The sequence below is a fragment of the Colius striatus genome, chromosome 1 (genome assembly GCF_028858725.1).
Source record: "Colius striatus isolate bColStr4 chromosome 1, bColStr4.1.hap1, whole genome shotgun sequence".
Lineage (NCBI taxonomy): Eukaryota > Metazoa > Chordata > Aves > Coliiformes > Coliidae > Colius > Colius striatus.
This window is the reverse complement of record NC_084759.1, coordinates 71,030,591-71,050,876: the sequence shown is the minus strand read 5'-3', so window position 1 is coordinate 71,050,876 and position 20,286 is coordinate 71,030,591. Positions and strand designations below refer to the sequence as shown.

Genomic DNA, 20,286 nt, shown 5'->3' with positions numbered 1-20,286 from the left:
CCGCCGCCCCCCTCCGCGGAGGGGCCGCCCACCCCGCAAGAGGAGCCGCTCCGCCGCGTCGCTCTCCTGCACAGCGCCCGGCGCGGGGAGGCGGCCGGAGCGGAGCCGAGAGGGATACTCCGCGCTTCTCGTCCCCATGCCGCGGCGGGCGGCGGGAGGCTGCGGCCGCGGAAGCTGCGCGCCCGGGCAGCCCGGCAAGCGGCGGGGAGACGCCGGCACCGCCCGCCCTCCCGCTCGCTCACGGAGTTCCCGCAACGCCTGGAGCGACGCGCTCGGCTCCCGCCGCGGCTGAGCGATTGCGGCGCTCCAACTTTCCGCGGGACGCCCGGAGAAGGGAAGCGCTCGGAGAAAATAACAGTGGTTAAAAACGCAGCCAAGGCGCCAGACGGTGTCCTGCCCGCCTGCCGCGCTCCGCTTATGCTTATTCGGGGGGACCTGAAGGGCGGCGGATCCCGCAGGATGACAGGCGATGAGGAGCCCTAAGGCGGCGTTGAGGTGGGCGGCCGCGGGCTGCGATGCGCCTCGGCGGGACGGTACCGGAGGGGAGCCCGGGAGCCAGGTAGCCGCCGGCCGCCCTCCGGGGGCACAAGAGCGGCGGGCAGCGCCTACTGAGACCGCCGCGCCCGGCCGCAGGTAAGGAGTCCGCGTACAGCGGGCCGCGGCTGCCGGCTCACGGCTTGATGGGGAGAGACGGCTCGGGGCGGGGAGATCCCTCGCGGCAGGGAGGCGGCGGGGGGTTGCGGCGCGCTGCCGGCGGTCGGGTGCCCAGCGGGCCGCGCCACCCTGTGTCGCCGCCCGCCCCCGGCCCGTCCGCTCCCAGCACACAGCCCAGCGGCAACATTTTTCCCTAATAAGAAGCATCTGCCCCGCGGGACGGTGTAAAGAAACACGGGGTGGGGGGCTGCGAGCCGCGCCCGCCCGCAGCCCCCGCGCCTGGCACACAGCCCGGCCCGACCTGGCAGCACCCGCCGCCCCCTCCGCGGAACGCCGCGCGGGCAGCGCCGAGGCCCCGCCCCCGCCTGCCCCACCGCCCCTCCGCAGCCGTGCCCCGACGGCGCAGCTCATTGGCTGACGCCTGCGCGGCGAAAGTGGAGACGACCAATGGCGAGAAGGACACCCTGGGGCGCCCCCGCGAGGCGGGATAGTGGCAGCCGCGCCGGCCTCGCCCGGGGCCCGGCGGAGCCCAAACCGCTGGCTGAGCAGCGTGGGAGCGGGCGTTGGGGACCCCACTCTCCGCCATTGTCGTTTCTTACCCGCGAAAGGCACGGATAAGTCCCCTCTGTGCTGCTCTTCCCAAGCCCCTCACAAGTCAGGGCAATTTCCTCTTAACCTCTGCCAGGGAGCGATTACCTCTTGTAAGGAAATGCGGTGCCTCCTCCAAAAAGGATTTGAATCAGGCAGGATGGTTCTTAAAAGGGAGGTTTTTTAGTAAGGTGAACATTAAGGGAAACAGTACCTGAATACTCTTAAATTAAAAACTGTTTGTCTTGTGAAGAATGGTAAACGTCTCATTAACTTGACCACAGATATTTGAGTAAACCTCTTCATCCCAAATGAATCTCTCCTTTGAACTGTAATGGTTTGCACATGATGGTCTTGGGGGGAAAAAAAAGTGTGTCTTGTTGCCAGCAGATCTGAGAAAATCTGACATTTCTACTAAAAGCAATAACTAGTGGAACTCATAATAGCTAGTAGAACTGAACGCCTTTCCATTGTTGTCGCACTGTGGTGGAAGAGCAAGAATACTAAGTTTCTGTTTCTAATATTAGCCTGCATTCTTGTGTGGCTTTCTTCTGAAGAGCTTTCAAATTCTTCTGATAGTAGGGATAAGAATAGGGATCTTTCAGAGTCATTTCTACAAAGTTAGGCTGCCTGATCTTTAACTAAACACCTACAAAAATTATTTTCAGAAATGATTTGTGCTCCAGGTCAATAACAGCTGTGTTTTCGCCTCTGTGCTAGCAGTCTGCAGCTTCAAATGACTCTCCATGTGTCTAGCCATCCAGATTTAGACACATAGTTCTGTAAATCTGAACTTGAGTGTTGTTAGACAAGTCAAGGTTATGAATATAAACTTACTTACTCACATTTCCTCTGAGGTCTGTGCTTATACTTTTAAGTAAATTGACAAGTTTTATCAGTTTTGATCATTCCTAGCTCCTGTTTGGTTAAGACTGCAATGTAAGAGCATGTCAGCGTCACACAGTACTGAGTGGCAAAGGATGACAGAGTCCAGATGCCTGGCCAAACAATCCTTCCTTTCACTCACTTTTTCTTTTAGTGATACCGTATCCCATAAACATTATGAATGAGATTCACTCAGCTACATTTTACCCTCCTGGAGTTTAGTAATCTGTCTGAAAATTAGGCAGCTAGGCTAGGTGAGGTAGCTGAGTAGGAACATAATGGGGCCGAGTTGCACTACTTCAATGTGTCAGATCAGGTATTGGATATCTGATATTATTAATCTTGAAGCAAATATAGGTAGCTTTTTTGTTGTTGTTTGTTGACTATAGAGGGAGCTATGGCAGTTTGCTTGAACTAGATGCTTCCTTTGAGATTTTCCAATTTTTACATGGGACGAGTACTACCTTAGGCTTGTAGGACAAACCAACAAAATTTATTACCTTAGGGAAACAGCATAACTTTAGTAGAACAGGTAGAAGTGAATTATGGGGTCGGAAGTTAACTCTGGAGTAGCCAAAACCTCTTTCCGACTGAACTTTACCTTGCTTGTCTGCAGACCTTTTGGGAAGTAGCAGAGCGTTTCTAGGACTATAAAGCCTTTTAGAAGCATTTTTAAAAACAGTTTTTCTCTTTTTTTCCCCTCTCTCCTTTTCCTTTTACCTACTGCCCCCGACCCCGTCCCCTCACCCTGTTCCCGCGGCGGCCCAGGAGGAGCGAGGCGAGGGGAGGTGCCAAGATGCGGGCGCGGCCGTCGGCGGGGGCTCTCTCCGTGGTGCTGATGCTGGGACTGGGGATGGGACTGTCGCCGGGCGCGCTGGGCTGTCCCCAGCCCTGCGCCTGCTACCTCCCTACCGAGGTCCACTGCACCTTCCGCTCCTTAGTGGCCGTGCCGGCAAGGATTTCGAAACACGTGGAAAGAATCAATTTCGGGTTCGTATGACGGTTTGTAGCAAACGGTTTTATGTTTCTTGGTGCCAGAGTGCTACGCTGGAATGTTTGGCATACATGCAGCATTCCGGCATCTCACAGTGTGTGCTTTTAAAGTAGAATTGCACAGGGTGGTGCGGAGATGCAGGTGTTGTGTTTTCAAACTGTGCAGTTACAGGTGTGGAAGAAGTTTTAGTGAAGCCCTCACATTTCAAAGTTACTGTTATCTTCAAATAAATGTTTATACCATGGTGTCAGTTGTTGGCAAATACAACATGTAGTCTTTTATAGTGTATTAAAAAATGTATTAAACCTACTATGGGATTTCTACTGAATGTTGAATTTTATACTTAATGTTAAAAGAAAAAAAAAGGAGTAAAAATTTATAATGTGGCCAGGTAGCATTTTGGAAAACAATGAGATATGGCATATCTTAAAGCAATACAGTAAAAACAAAGTTATTCCATTGCCATTGAAGGAGGGTTTGGGTTTTTTTGTTTTGGTGGGTTTTTTTTGTTTTTCCAAGGAACTTAAGCACGATATAATCAGATATCAGTGTTTTGGGAAGAGATTGCTCAGGCTGCAACTCACGTTCCTCTGCCAAAGTATTGCCAGCTCACATGTCTGTCAGGTTGTGAGACAAGAAGACAAGGACAGTTGGTAGACTGCATATCACAAAAGTGTTCTGTAAGGTCATTATGTGACATGGCATGGTGCAAGAGCTGCACTCCTCTTCTACTTGATATCAGAGCTGCCTCACTGTCTGGTATGAACTCACCCTGACCACCTCAAGACCTATAAGCTGTACTGATCATGCAGTACCTTGATTTTTTTTTTAATTTATTTTTTATTTACTTCTCAGTAGTTTCTACCTACTGGCACTTCATCCACTTAAAACCCAAAATTTTTATCAAAATGCCCTTGTACTCACTAATTCTACATTACAGCAATCTGTACTTTCCTGTCATTTTTGAGTAAAAAATGCCTCCCTCTCCCCTTCATTCAAAGCTATGCATATTTACAGTCAACTGGCCCCCATACGTCAACATTCTATGGAAAATTCTGTCACTAAATCACTTTTGAAAGTGGGATATGGACTTCTAAGTTATTTAGGCATTTCAACTGGTTTTGAACAAAAGTACATTATTTGATACTACTAGCATAAAAGAGCTTTCCTATCATTCTATTTTATCACTTGAAATGACTTTTTCTGAGTGTGTCTTTTTCTAGGAGGAAACAGTCTTAACTATCTGTTGCTACATTTCTTTCATTTTGGAAAAGAGCTTTTACCATATTTCTTTTTTAAAGTGCTATATATTTAGGAGATAAATATTGTTTTCCTAATTGAAAATAATTCATTAAAAAATTATTTAGAGATTTAGAAGGGCTGATATTGAAATAAGGAATTTTGAATCAGATGACTGCTATAAATCTATTACATCCGTAGGAGGACAAAAATATCAAAACAGCAGTCAAAATTTTTAGCAAGATCAGAATTTTCATGATGAAGATCTAAAATTATTTCCTCTATATTCAAAGTATTTTGGTTTCTCATTATGTCTTACCTTCCTTTCTAGAAAGTATTAGGAAATATCTTTACAATTCTCTGCCCAAATTAGCTCATATGTTTATTTTTATGTCTACATATGGAAAAGCCAAACGTAGGCTGCCAAACTTCAGGCTTCCATATTGTTGAATAAAACCTGCCTTATTTGTCCAAAGTGAAACTGATTTATTTTTAAAAAGTAGATTTTTTGTATTCCTTCTCTAAAAAGATCTCCCCGGCTCAAATTATATAACTGGAAGGTCAATTCCTAGATCTTATGTAATGAGTTGATGTAGCCAATTACATGTTGTAACAGTAAGTGAAGCAGGGTTCCACTTCCTGCTTCTCGTGCTGTTTGGGAGATATCCGTTTTTAAAGTCGCCTCTCCAAACATTTATTCATTTATTGTTAGATGCTGTTTTGGCAGCATTGCAGCCTGTGCAGTTTGCCAGGCTCCATAACATCATTGACTGGCTACAGGCCATTAATTTATTACCGTTCCATAAACTGAGCTGCATGGAAAAACATACTGACAACTATTAGAACTTAAATGCCTATTTATTACTCTGACTCCTAAATTATGACTAAAGTGCCACAAATTGAGTTAAAAGAAATTTTAGTGTAAACATGAACTAAGTATACTTGGCCTTGTAAAAATGTTTCAGCAACTTCTGGCCCTTTTACAGTGGATTAAGATCCCTTCAATATTTCCTGAAAGTTAAATTGTACTAATTTCACATTTGCAGTCCATGACAACCAGTGTATAAAATGTAACAGCACGTGTGATTTTTTTCCAGATTTAACAGTATACAGTCTATATACGAAAACTCCTTTGCAGGACTTACAAAACTGGAATTGCTCATGATACATGGAAATGACATTCAGAATATACCTAATGATGCTTTGAAAGATCTCGTGTCTCTACAGGTAATTGTCACATCTTCCTAAATTTCATGAATTGTAATTTCCATGAATAACAGGAAACAACAACAAAAAAGTATTTTGTAGTGCCTTTCTTAGGATTAAATACCATTTCTCCTCCAAATACATTGCCTATGTCAAACTTGATAATGCCAACTAATACTCAGTTGTATTCTCCCTCTTTGACCAGCATGTTATTTTTCAGTGGTACAAGGGATATTTAAATGTGTGAGGAAAACTTCTGCATCCTTGCTATTCTGTTTAGATTTAGGTCAGACTCCAAAACTAATCTCTTTTATTCTTTTTAGGTTTTCAAAATTAGTTACAATAAATTGAAAGTCATAACTGACCAGACTCTCCAAGGACTTTCAAGCTTAATGAGACTGCACATGGACCACAACAGAATTGAGTTTATTCATCCAAATGCTTTCAATGGATTAACTTCTCTGAGACTAGTCCATTTAGAAGGAAATTTGCTCCAGCAGCTTCACCCCAACACTTTCTCTACATTTATGGTCCTTGATTATTTCAAACTGTCAACAGTAAGACACCTCTACCTATCTGAAAATGCTCTTAGGACCTTGCCTGCAGGGATGCTTCAAGGCATGCCACTGCTGGAAAATCTTTACCTTCATGGGAATCCATGGGCCTGTGACTGCAATTTAAAATGGCTCCTTGATTGGAATGAAGTTTCTGGAGGTAAGAAAAAAAATACCAATGATTCTGTAACTCATAATGTTAGATGTTTTTTCCCTGTTCACAACTGGATGGTTTTGTTATTTCCTGAGTATTATTACTTATGTAATAATGTGTACTATGTGTACTATTGCATTCTTTTATCATTCAATAAATGCATGTATTTAAAAAACAGTGCAAGATGAATGCAATTGTGTGCCACTAGCTAAAAACGGGTATTCAACAACAAAGAAATTAGCCATTACAGTCAAGATGGAAAAAGTGATAGAGAAGTTTATGACTGGAAGGAGATAGGCTATAACTTTTTAGCGTCTTCCTTTGCACAGCAATACGCCTTTTGAGTAAGGGCTGGCAATTGTCCTCAGTTAACAAAGCTAGTAACTATGTGCTCTCATGGGAGGTAGAAACATTGGATTTCAACTTGTTTGACTAAGTAATGAATCGAAATCATGTTTGCAGATTCCTGGATGGGTCATTTAACTTTGATACTATTAATGTTAAAGCTGTGATATAATATGCATCCTTCACATCTGTCTGTGTTTCTTCGTTGGCCATGATTTCCTTTTATTATGGAGCAAATTTATTTGAAATATTTTCAGGGAACACCTACAATCCTGCATTTCTTCTCCTAGAATAGCTGGTTTACTTTTGGCCAAGCTTAGATGTGGGACAAGAATCACAGTGCTTAGGCTTCAACACTTCTGGTCATGTGCAAAAGCAGAACACTAGAAGAAAAAGCACCCCAAAACAGTTTTACAATATGTCTATATCAGAAATATAGTAAATAAGGGAGTATTTGAATGTCATTTTTCCAGCTGGGCATCTCAGTTCTCAGGTAGCTAAGTGCTTACTATAGTAGGCCGGAGGTAGTGGTATTACATTAGAGCTGCCACTAAAATATTGAGATGAAGTAGTCATTTAAATGCAACCGAAGGTGTCTCAAGTGAGTGCGGAAGTCACAAGGTTTATATAGTGACTTGGAGCACATGGTCTTGTGATTTTAGAATATGTAATTCATTGCAGTTTTGCACTTACCTATAGGACAATACTTTCAAGAGTATGTGATACTTGAATGTGTAATGTAAGTGTTCCTGCTTAAACTGATACTTGAGACAACTAACTTTGATATTATATTTTTCTAACTTTAATTTTAATAGTCTTATATACTATTTTAATTTCAATGAATATGTCTATAAAGTCTATATATCTTAAGTTGCACTGTAAGTTGTAACAACAAAATATTAGACAAACTTTCTTTCCTTGTGCAGTTTTGTCTTGTTAGCATTTTTATTCAACTAGATTCCCTTTTTACACTACTACAGTAGTGACTGTTGGAAAGACAAAATAATTTGTTCCTGACATTTTAATGCATGACAGGCTTTGTATCTTTTATATAAATATATAAATTATATATTATATATATATCTTTTATATAAATATAACATTAATTTATTTGGGAATTCTGTCCAGAAAGTTCTTCCAATCATTGCTGCTACTGCCAAGTTGATTGTGGGCCAGTTCTGTCATGAAGCATGTTTCCTTATCTTTGAAACGTCATATCATATTTGAATCTGCAAGTGACGGACTGGTTCAGTTAAATATTCCATTTGTAAGATCTTCTCAGGAAAATTGTTTTGTCACACTGGCGAAACATAAATTTTTTATTAAAATATGGTATGGATTTTTGCCACTCTTCTGCCCTTCTCCTAGCATTTTGCCTTATAACCCACACATATATTGTTTACTCACCCCTCAGGAGTGATCAGCATGACACTTAGTCCTAGAATAACTGAAATACATTTTATTTACAACATGTTTCCAACTAAATATGAACAGTGCCATTTGAGACTCTAATGAACAGAACAATGTAATAAATACATGACTGTTATTTTACATATTAGAGTCTTTCTGACATTAATAGAAGAGTGAAAGTATCATTTCCTGTTTTAGAGCACTTGCCCTTTTTCAGTTTTTATTTTACCATTACGGAGTTTATACTTATTTCAGAGGTCAGGGAAAAAGTGTCACTTTCTTTTCGATTTTGGTTTTTTTTTTGATAATGACAAATAGTTTTAAGCGCAAGAACTAGTCAGCAGATTTCAGTAGCTACAATAGAACGTTTTATGTACTGGCAGTACCATTGTTAATGAATACAGAAAAATAAAAAGTTTCCTGGATCACTGAATGACTGAAAGTCCAACATTTCTCAGATAAACACTGCCTTTTTGAAAGCTGAGAGGACTCAGTCCTCTTCACATTAGATCCACAAGTTAGATGGATAAGCTGTCACCGTACAAATGAAGACTTTTTGAAACAGCATAGATTTTTACTGACTTATTAAATGTTACTCTAAATACTTCATTTTCTAGGCATTTTATACTAATACAGGGAATCTAATTTTCAGAAGGATGGAGTATTCAACCATCTCATTAAAATTAGAAGAAATTGTGGTCAGTTTCAAAATCAGGCATCCATTCAACTGTGAAAACAAAGAGATGCCATTTTAAAAGCCTTGCTAAGACTGGGCCATGTGCCATAATGCATTTCTCATGCAGTCCATTTCACACTTTTGAGATTTCTCTAACTCTAGAACAGATTTCACCTATCTTTTGTTTTCTTTCTTTCTCTTTTCTTTTTTTCTTGCAGGAGTTTTAAAATGCAAAAAAGACAAAGCCTATGAAGGGGGACAGCTCTGTCCTAAGTGCAATAGTCCGAAACATCTGGAGAAAGAAGATCTTCAAAACTTGAAAGATATTTCCTGTAGGAAACCTGTCATTCATTCCTCACTAAGGCAGAACAGCAGCACTCAAGATGAAGAAGAGGGTGACAGTTATGAATTCCCTCTGGAAGAGCTTCAGTCCACTCCATGGAACATTACTTTAAATATGACTGATGAGCATGGCAATGTAGTCCACTTGAAATGTGAAATCAAAAAACCAACAGATTCTACCAAAATCCAGTGGAATCAAATTCAGGCTGAGGAGATTGATATAAATGCTACAATTTCACTGGATTTTCAATGTCCAATGAATCGAGAAAACTATGAAAAACTGTGGAAGCTTATAGCTTATTACAGTGAAGTACCTGTCAAATTAGAGAGGGAACTTATGCTCAGCAAAGAGCCTAAAATAAGTTATCAGTACAAGCAAGGCTCAGATTATGATGCTCTTTACTACACAGGTGTAAAAGCTCAGATACTGGCTGAGCCATCGTGGGTGATGCAACCTCTTATAAATATCCAACTAAACAGGCGTCAGAGTACAGGGAAAAAAGTGGTGCTATCTTTTTTTACTGTGTTTTCTCAGACAATTCATACCAAAGACACTAAACAACAGAGAAGCTGGGTGATGATAGAGCAAAACCAGAACACCAGGGCAACACAGACTGTGGTGGAAGGGTCAGAGTGTCAGCTGAACTGCAATGTGAAAGCCTCTGAAAGCCCCTCCGTTCAGTGGCTCTTTCCAGATGGGACTAAACTGCAGGCACCATTTAATCAGAAAGACAGTAGGTTTTCTATTCTCAGTAGTGGCCAACTAATAATCAAAGCAGTGAGTTACACTGATGGTGGTTTGTACTACTGTGTTGCCCAAGTGAGAGATGACATGGACATAATGGCTTACAGACTTGTAGTGCAGCCTCCAGCAATTCAGGTAGCTGAATCAGACATAGCGAGAGTCGAAAAAAATGTTGGAGATCCAATAGTTTTGCCATGCAATGCAGTTGCCATCCCAGAGCCACAGCTGAGCTGGATTCTTCCAAACAGCCGGGTGCTTAATGATTTGTCAAACTCTTCAAAAGGGTATATGTTGAACAACGGTACTCTGCTTATTCCAAAAAGCCACGTCAGTGATAGTGGCCATTACAGATGTGTTGCTGTCAATCAGAAGGGACTAGATCAGTTTGTTGTAAGGGTCACAGTAAATAAAATGGTGTCTGACAGGTCATTTAGAAGGATAAAACTAAAAAAGCGCCCAAGCTCAAAAAGTTTGTCAAAAACAAGAGGGCGAATCACAGATGATGGAGAAGGATCAGGGGTAGGAGGGTTGGAGGAGCTCCCACGAAGAAAGAACCACCTGAAAGACCGGGAAATATCCTTTAAACAAAAAAGTGACCAGATGCCAGAGGCTCAAATTAAAAAGGTGAAGAAAGGCAGAAGGAAAATGAAAATCTGGAAGAGTACTGATAGAACCCAAGAAAGCAATGTTGCAGAAGGCCGGAGAGTGTTTGAATCTCGAAGAAGAATTAATGTGGCAAGCAAGCAGATTAATCCACAGCATTGGGCGGACATTTTGGCAAAGGTCCGTGGGAGGAATCTTCCTAGAACAACAACAGCTACAGCCATTTCTTTAACAACTGCCCTGCCATCAGTCGTACAGGAGACTACTCCATTCCCTCATCCTGTAGCTAGCCCTCCACCTTCAGAGACAGCAGCTGATGTGGTAGATTCCTCTGCTGATGCATCACCTGTGAGTGAATATGAGCCGTTTCCAGTCACCATTTCCCACAACACAAAAACATTTTCGGTTCAGTCCACATTAATGAAATCAGAAACTGAAATTTTTTCTGACCACTGGGCTTTAGAAACACCTGTAGAAATCACTTTATCAGGTCCATATTCAACTCCTATCTCTGCAACTGTGCAACCCCAAGGCCAGCAGCATCTTGATGTCAGGACTGATGATCCATTTGTGGTCAAAGAAAATATCCATGCTCTCACTGAAGAACCTATAACCAGACAAATTGTAACAAACTTTCCTAATATTCAAAGCAGTCCATTCCCAGTAGAAAATGGAGATAGAGTTATATCTTCCACATCAGAGGAAAATTCTGCTTTTGCTGAGCTACCACTTGATGCAACTGTCCTAGCAGAATCTCAGAGTACGAATCTTCATAGTGTCTTGGAGACAAATGTGAAGTTAAATGAAGTGGACCCAATAAGTGTTGACACCATATTTTTATCACCTTCTCAACCGGATGATATAATCCAAACAGATTCTGTAGGTACTGCTACCATTTCTTCATCCATTTCTCCAAAAAGCAATGACTTCATACACCAGCACAAAGAAGTAACCACAGGTCAGACAAAAGTGGCAGACTTAAGTATGAGTTTTCCAACTGCAACACCCATCAGGATTCTGAGCAAGGAAGAACCTGAGACCCATAGGAATACAGTGACTCAAGACAGCATGATCAGTAGTTATGCAGAGAGTTTTCAGGGAGGCGAACGTGGAAACTTAGCTACTCCAAAACCAGATCCCACAATCACTTTACATAGTACTAATGCTCTTCATAAAACAGCAGAGGGGATAAGAATTGCTTCGTCCACTGTAGCCACAACAACTCCCTACAGAAAGACCACGCCCTCACTTAGAACTCTGCATGCTAGAAAAAGGCCTCATGGCAGAAGGAGATTGAGACCAAACAGGATCCGACAGAGACCAAAGCCTTCTCCTCCTGTTATTTTAACCACAGAGGCAATACCTGTTGTTCCAAGGACACCTGAAGTTGAAGCTGTGACCAAAACTTTTTCTGCAAGTCTTGAAAGTCCTGATCTTAAACACAATATCAAAATACAGGCTAAAGAAGAGGAGCATATGAGATTCACTCCTTCCGTAATTACTGATCCAATTTTCTTAGAGAAAATTACCAAAGTCAGAGAGATGGTCACAACTTCTTCCTTTAGGCCTAGTTCTTCTCCATCTGAAACAAAGCATGTGACACTCTCTGCTAACCCTGAAACATTGGTACTTCCAATGACTGTTTTATCATCATATGTTGTACACGACATAGTTCCCACAAAAGAGTCAAGAACACCTCTGAAACCAGAGCAGAGTGAAGCGCCAACTTACCAGTCATTAGACAGTGTATCTGAGAAGAGCATTAAAGCAGATTCTAAAACTATGGATAGTCAGGCAGAACAATCAAGCACAACAGCTTCAACTGAGCATATGAACAGCTTGATACTATCTGCAAAACCAGAATCTGAAGAAGAGCCTGTCCTATTTGACCCAGTAGTTGTGGTTAATGAAACAACCACTGGAACATTCCAACTGTTACATCCCACTATGACTGACTTAACTATTCCTATTGACACGGTGGATGTTTTTAAGGATCTCTCAGTTTCGAAGGAGCCATGGAAGCCCACAGTATCTTTAGAAACACCAGCATTAACTGAGCCACCTCAGCAACATGAGATCATTACATTGTCCTCTTCCTTCAGTGTGACAGAAACTCAGACTTTTCCACTTAGAGAAACAAAGAAATCTGCTATTTCTCAGACTGGGACACAATCATCTTCCATGGATAAAAATGAAGCTATGTCACACATATTTCATCATGATCCCACATTGAAGACAACTGAAAAGCCTCCAACTACATCCACTGCCTTTATTCCATTTGTAAAACTTGCCACTCTTTCTATTTCAAGCACTTCACATCCTTCTCTTCATTATACTACCAAGGAAAATAATGCCTTCAATCAAGAAATATTCCCAGAAGCGAAACAAGTTGAAGTAGGTGGTGAAAAAGTGGTGGTGAGCTCAAGACGGGATGTATACCTTACTCCTTCCTCTAGCCAAAATAGGATTAGCATACAGTTGAAAGAGGAGCAATTCAAAGAATTGTATAGTAGCAAGTCAAACAACAGTTTACTGCTAAATCCACACCGTCCTCATCCCCAAGCTGTTATGATACCAAGCTTAAACCAAAGACAACCTGTTGTGCCTCCAAAGCATGTCCCAGTAAGAGGCACAGTGAAGCCTCCATATATTGTAACACAGGGTTCAGTTCGCTATTTCATAACACACCAACCTCTTCACTACACAAACAAACCAGAGATAACAGCATATGCAGCACATACCACCCAGGATAAAAAATCTTTTGCCTCTCAGGGAGAAACAACTACCCCAACACAAGCTTCTCCATTTTACAAAACAAATCCTTTCACTGCAGGCAAGTTCAGTAACCAGGGTCAGAACAGATACAATATTAATTCAAGATTTTTTGGAAATAACTATGTTCCAGATAACAGAGGGACAGCAGGAAGACTACCAAGTCAAGGGATCCCCTATTATTCCAACTCCAGAATGCCGCTCCTTTTCAATGGAACACTGATGTTCCCTCACTTTAATATGCATCCTAAAACAGTAGTCCCTAGTCAACTAGTCCCAAAAGATACAAGTGAAAAGAGGATTGTCCAGGTCTTCCCTACTAGGATTACAGTGCAGAAAGCTACAGCTGTTCCAGTGCCTCCAACGTCACACTCCACAACCACATCATCACCAGCAGCAATTTTGAAGATTACTCCTCCAGCCTTTCTCTCTCAGCGCACAAACCCACACATACCCACTACAATTCATCCTTTTAAAAATGTCCTTGATCGTCATCGAAAAGTTCCATCTGTGCCTTATTTGGGAGGCATTACGCTACACAATTCATCTGTAGTTCAATCTTCCACTAATTTCAGGACACACGGAGAAAGACCTAAAATTACCACAAAAGGATCTCAGAGCACATCCATCCTTGCTGAAACAGACGCTTTTATCCCTTGTGAAGCAGTAGGGGAACCCAAGCCTTTTATTACTTGGACAAAAGTCTCTACAGGTAAGATAGAGAAAAATATGTCCTTCCACTTTTTTTTTAGGGTAAAAACACTTGGGTTGTTGCATATAAATTCCTCTGTAAATGAAAGAATAGTTCAAAACACTGACAAATAATTTCTGTCTCTTTTAATAATTATACATTAAATGTGACTATCATTACAAGGTGCAGTATTTCTTGTAAGAGAAAATATATAACATTTAATGAGTTTCTTTTTTAAGAGCCAACTCTGATTATTCACAACAGTTAGATTTTAAGATGACACCACTTCTGAGTATGGGTTTGTTAACACTGCTACCTTAAATATTGGTGTATGTACCATCTCTATAAGCAAAAGAAAAAGAGAAATTACATAAAGATTTAAAAGTAATACTAAAACATAGTGCCTTTAAGAGTTCCCACACTGTACCTGCTTGCAAGTTAGTACAGTTAGTTGTGTAATAGAAACAAAGATTAATCTGAGCTATGTAGAGTGTCAGAAGATGTCATGTGATCCACCTGAAGTTGCAGTTGGTATTAAGTAGATTTACAATCTTACATAAGACCTTCTCAGTGGAACAATGTATGTCTTAAAGCCTTTGACTTTCCATTTCTTTCTTTCCTCTCATCTTCCCAGGAGCACTAATGACAGCCAACACCAGGTTACAAAGGTTTGAAGTCTGGAAAAATGGCACCCTCCTTATCCGAAATGTTCAACTTCAGGATCGTGGACAGTATTTGTGCACAGCTCGGAACCTGCATGGCATAGATAAAATGATCATTGCGCTCACAGTTGTAGCCCACCAGCCCAAAATTTTGCTTTCCCGTTATCGAGATGTCACAGTCTATTTTGGAGATACTGTAGCAATGGAATGTCAGGCCAGTGGGACCCCAAACCCACATATTTCCTGGATTTTTCCAGACAGGAAGATTTTGCAGACAGTCACCACAGCAGAAAGCAGGATAATGCTTCATGAAAACCGAACCTTATCTATCAAGCAAGCAACTTTTTCGGACCGAGGAGTTTATAAATGTGTAGCAAGTAATGCCGCGGGAGCTGACAGCATTGCAGTGAGGCTGCACATTGCTGCCTTACCTCCCATCATCCAGCAGGATAAGCAAGAGAACATTTCCTTGCCCCTCGGTAGCAGTATTAACATCCACTGCTCTGCCAAAGCAGCACCTTCCCCCAGCATCCGCTGGGTGGTCTTTGATGGCACGCAAATCCGACCTTCTCAGTTTGTCAATGGAAATTTATTTGTTTTTCCCAATGGAACTCTTTATATTCGCAATGTCTCCCCCAAGGACAGTGGAGCCTATGAGTGCATCGCTGCTAATATGGTGGGAACTGCCAGGAGAGCAATACAACTCCATGTGAAGAAGCATGCATCTAATGCTAAGATCACTGGGAGCTCTCCTCAGAGAACAGATGTAACGTATGGAGGCATCCTGCATTTGGACTGTAGTGCTTCTGGTGACCCCTGGCCTCGGATATTATGGAGGTTGCCTTCGAAGAGAATGATCGATTCCCTGCACAGGTAAATTACTATTTGAGGTGTCACAGATAAATTACAGTTTAGATGAACTGAGAGAAAAAAACTTTAACATCTGTACAAGATTCATTCTTGACTTCTGTGAGTTTTGAATGAAGCCCCTAATCTTTAAGGAAGAATTTGGAATTCTGTCAAAAGATAAGTCATAACTTAGCATAAGTTTTTGGAAACAGTAGTACTCTTGAAATGTCAACATCAAGTATTTGGCATAAGCTGCCACTGTTTGTCTTTTACAGACACTTGTAAATGTAGTAAAAAGTCCAATGGCAAAAGTTTAGATACACAACTCGAGTACCACGTGTTCCAATGTGCTTAGTCACATTAGAACTGGGATCATTGTGGTCTTCAGTCACAACTGGAACATTATGATTAGAAATGGGATTATTGAATTTTGTTTGTTGTACAAATCATTATACAGTAAATATGGACCAAAGAAATCATACGTATGTAAGTAAGCAGGATCATTTTAACATTGTATAAATAAACGTTACCTTGCAATAAGGTCTGTGCAAACCCAGTTACATATAAATGCCTGAAACAATGCCTTCTCCAGTGTTCACAATACCAAGTAAAATATCACTTCTCCAAACCTACAATAACTGTCCTAAAAATTTGCTGAAAACAAAATTTCTGCTCTAAAAATTACTCTTTGAGCACTATAGACAGATGAGAAATGTACTGAAATTAAAATGCATAAACGTCAACATTCTTAATAGCTGAATGTAGTAATATTTTTTTTTCATACCGACAAAAAATAATAGGTAGCTTGTATATAGCAAAAAATCCAGAATATGTTTTATCCTACATAGTGATAGCAACAAAATATTGAGTGTTTTTTTTCGATTTCCCTTTTGATCTTTATGTGAGCTGTTTTCAAATACTGGAGATCTTCTTTAGAGAGAAAATAGACTACTTTTGTCCACACTACACGAATTCCATAGTGAAGTGGAAACGAATAACAGCGTTTTAGTACATAAAAAATGGATTATTTTTTCCTATGTTTCAAAATTGAGCAATATTTTTTTTACAGTTGTTCTAAAGGTTTAAAATGTTTTACCAGATACCAGAGGAAGCTGCTTATATTGATTTGTTTTTAGCTGAAGACCCAAGTGCCAGGCTCCATAATTATGGCCCATATAGGTTTATGTGGAGTTCATCATTCAGGCGTCTTGTATTTGAATGTTACAGGTACTGTACATGCAGTAAGAAGAGTAAAAAATACCATCATTTGGTATATAATGGTTGTTTAATGGTCAAAAACACCATTAAAGAAATTCTTTGGTAGTGAATACTTTGGACGTCTCAGACCATCTGATTATCTAAGAGTAGCAGTGCTCCTCTCTTTTTTTTTTTCAGTATGATTGAGTTGTTGGGTTTTTTCCCCTATAGTTTCACTCAGTAATTGATACTTAAATTGTAATTTTGTAGCTCATGTTCTGTTTTTTTTCCTGCCTTACAGTAGCATGGAGACTAGAATCAAAGTATTCAGCAATGGAACTTTGGTAGTCCATTCAGTTACAGATAAAGACGCAGGAGACTATTTGTGTGTGGCCCGCAATAAGATCGGGGATGACTATGTGGTCCTCAAAGTCAATGTGATGATGAAACCAGCAAAGATAGAACATAAGAATGAAAATAACCACAAGGTCAAATATGGAGGAGACCTGAAAGTTGACTGTGTGGCCACAGGTCTACCAAATCCTGAGATCTCCTGGGGTCTCCCAGACGGCAGCATGATCAATACCTTCATGCAGTCAGATGACAGCGGCAGCCGGACAAAGAGATACGTTGTCTTCAATAATGGGACCCTGTATTTCAATGACGTTGGACTGAGAGAGGAAGGGGACTACACCTGCTATGCTGAGAACCAGATTGGGAAGGACGAGATGAAAGTGCGGGTCAAAGTGGTGGCCGAGCCTGCAACTATCAAGAACAAAACATACGTCATTATTAATGTACCCTATGGTGATGTTGTCACAGCAGCATGTGAAGCCAAAGGAGAACCCACTCCCAAAGTAACCTGGCTCTCCCCAACCAACAGGCCAATCCCCGCTCTATCTGACAAATACCAGATATACAGGGACGGCACACTTCTCATCCAAAAGGCCCAAAGGTCTGACAGTGGTAATTATACTTGTGTAGTGCGGAACAGTGCTGGAGAAGATCGGAAAATGGTCTGGATCCACGTTAATGTTCAACCTCCCAGAATCAATGGTCATCTCAGTGCAATAACATCAGTGAGGGAGACGGCCATCAGGGACAGCCGAAAACTTATTGACTGCAAAGCTGAAGGAATCCCTGCTCCACGAATCTTATGGGCTTTTCCAGAAGGAGTAATCCTGCCAGCTCCCTACTATGGGAACAGGATCACTGTGCATCGCAATGGCACGTTAGACATCAGAGGGGTGAGGCAAACAGACGCAGTGCAGCTCATATGCATTGGGAGGAATGAAGGAGGGGAAGCAAGACTGATTGTGCAGCTCCTTATCATGGACCATTTGGAGAAGCCCTCTTTCAGAGACCCTGTAAATGAAAGGATCACTGCCATTGCTGGGCACAGCATCAATCTGAACTGTTCAGTCCAGGGAAACCCAAAACCCAGCACAAGCTGGATCCTTCCCAACGGCACTGAGGTTCTGAGTGGCAGCCACCTGCACAGATTTTACCATAAGAGGGATGGGATCTTACACATCAGCAGCCTCTCTGCTGGGGATGCTGGGACTTACCGTTGTACAGCCAGAAACCCAGGAGGTTATGTGGAACGAGTAGTCTTCTTGAAAGTGGGACTCAGGCCAGAAATCAGCAACCAGTACAACAACCTAGTGAGCATCATCAATGGAGAAACTCTGCAGCTCCATTGTATCACCCAGCCAAACCAGCGGGCACAGATCTCATGGACCCTGCCCAATGGGATGATTCTGGATGCTCCCCAAGCTGTGGGTCGTTTTTCCCTGATGGAGAATGGCTCACTGACGGTGCGCGAGGCTTCTGTGTTTGATAGGGGCACTTACCTGTGCAAGGTGTCCACAGAGTATGGCACTTCTGTTATGAATGTGCCTGTTATTGTGATAGCCTATCCCCCTCGGATCACCAGTGAGCCGGCACCTGTCATTTATGCCAGGCCTGGAAACTCAATCAAGCTAAACTGCATGGCCATTGGGATTCCTAAAGCAGAAATAACATGGGAGCTTCCAGACAAATCACATCTGACAACAGGAGCTCAGTCCCGTCTGTATGGAAACAAATTCCTCCACCCTCAGGGGTCATTAGTCATCCAGCAGTCTACTCAAAGAGATGCAGGCTTCTATAAATGCACTGCTAAAAATATACTAGGCAGTGATTCGAAAACAACCTACATACACATATTCTAACACTTAAACAGATGCCTTCAGTTGGATACTAGTGTTCAAGTCACTGCCAAGCAAGTGCAATGAGGAAAGTACTGCTTGCAACAAAGCCAGGAAAGCTGAAGACAGATAAAATAGGAATTTATCCTATTTTCCTGCAAAGTGCATTGCTTTTGTACTCAATATGATAGTAAGTTGCTGCAATAAAAGGAGGGAGTAGACAATTTGAAACTGAGGAGACTAAGATGTTGGAAAAGGTCTTTAAATTGTTGAGACAGTGTAGTGGTGGTTTTCATGCTATTCAATAGCATCTGAGACCTAAAGTACTCTATTCTTGTCAGTAGTCCAAAGCTATTTCTTTTTCTAACAAGCACCTTAAAAGTACCAAAGAAGTATTAACTGTCAATAAATGAGCTGCAGTGACAGAAGTGCTTTAGTGAAAATTAATTTTCTCTATACCCTGCAGCGCTATTACATAATCTATCCTTCTAGAATATGATTACTAACCTTTCTGTTCATTCTTCTATCAGCTCTTCGAAATCAAAAAATTAACTTAGCAAATAAGAGAAATCTATTTTAATAAAAATACATGCAACATTACTTAACATATGAACAAACCTTTTCCAGCTACTAAGAATTTTACAGTCAGATCATTCATTATATATTTTATATATATTTTTAAATCAGACTATGAGACTAGAAAGAGCAACGATGAACTTGGTCTCATTTTATAAATTATTGGTCTTTACAAGACTCTGATACAATACAGTGTTTTATAATATTAAGGTCAATATACTGTACATTTTATAATAAAAAATATTTTCAAAAAATATATATTCAGTGTAGTTTTCATTTTGTTTTGAGAAAATAAAGAACACCAAACAGTGAGAGTATGAAGTAAAAAAATATGTCATGTAGCGTTATACGTACTCTAGCTTTCTAAACATGATTTTCTAATAAAAACTTGTGCTTGTGTTCTGTATATTTCAGGATACATTTACAATTTTAATACTTTCCTGCAATCAAGTATAACTTTTTGGATAATGTACATAGTTTTTAAATGATTTATCAATTATGTTGTAGAAATAATTGCTACAAGATGCTGAATATGCCCATGTTTCAACGAACTACTCCAGTCAGATTTTTGCAAATGTTGTCTCACCTTTAAAACAAAAGCATTCTCTGAGATATTCCTGAATCCTAATTATTCATAAAACGTATGCCTATGTTTTAGAATACCATGAGAATAAAAGTTTTACATTTTCTCTGTTGATCAAAACATGGCAGGCAGTAATGTAAACTGTTTTATTCACAAATTTATCCAGTTTAGGAAAATTGTAAGCTGTTGCAAAATGTGTATTTATCATCACTATAAACAGAGCTGAGATACTTGAAGTAAAAAGTATTTTATTAGAACAAGGATTTTGAACTAAACTACAAGGACAAAGACATTGATGAAGATACAAGAGACATAATTTGTGTGATAGACTATTTTATAAAACTTATTTTTTAAAAAGTCAGTGCAGGCTAA

At 40.9% G+C, this 20,286-nt stretch overlaps 1 protein-coding gene across 1 annotated transcript; it reads left to right on the top strand.

Annotated features, from left to right (window-relative positions):
• Window positions 1-469: 469 nt before the first annotated feature.
• Window positions 470-19,317, top strand: MXRA5 (matrix remodeling associated 5). The gene is made up of 7 exons (XM_061988537.1): window positions 470-633; window positions 2,896-3,117; window positions 5,458-5,587; window positions 5,890-6,280; window positions 8,924-13,879; window positions 14,493-15,393; window positions 16,868-19,317. Exons 1-7 carry the CDS (start codon window positions 470-472, stop codon window positions 18,777-18,779), a joined length of 8,676 nt encoding a protein of 2,891 aa, XP_061844521.1. The 3' UTR covers window positions 18,780-19,317.
• The last annotated feature ends 969 nt before the right edge of the window (window positions 19,318-20,286 follow it).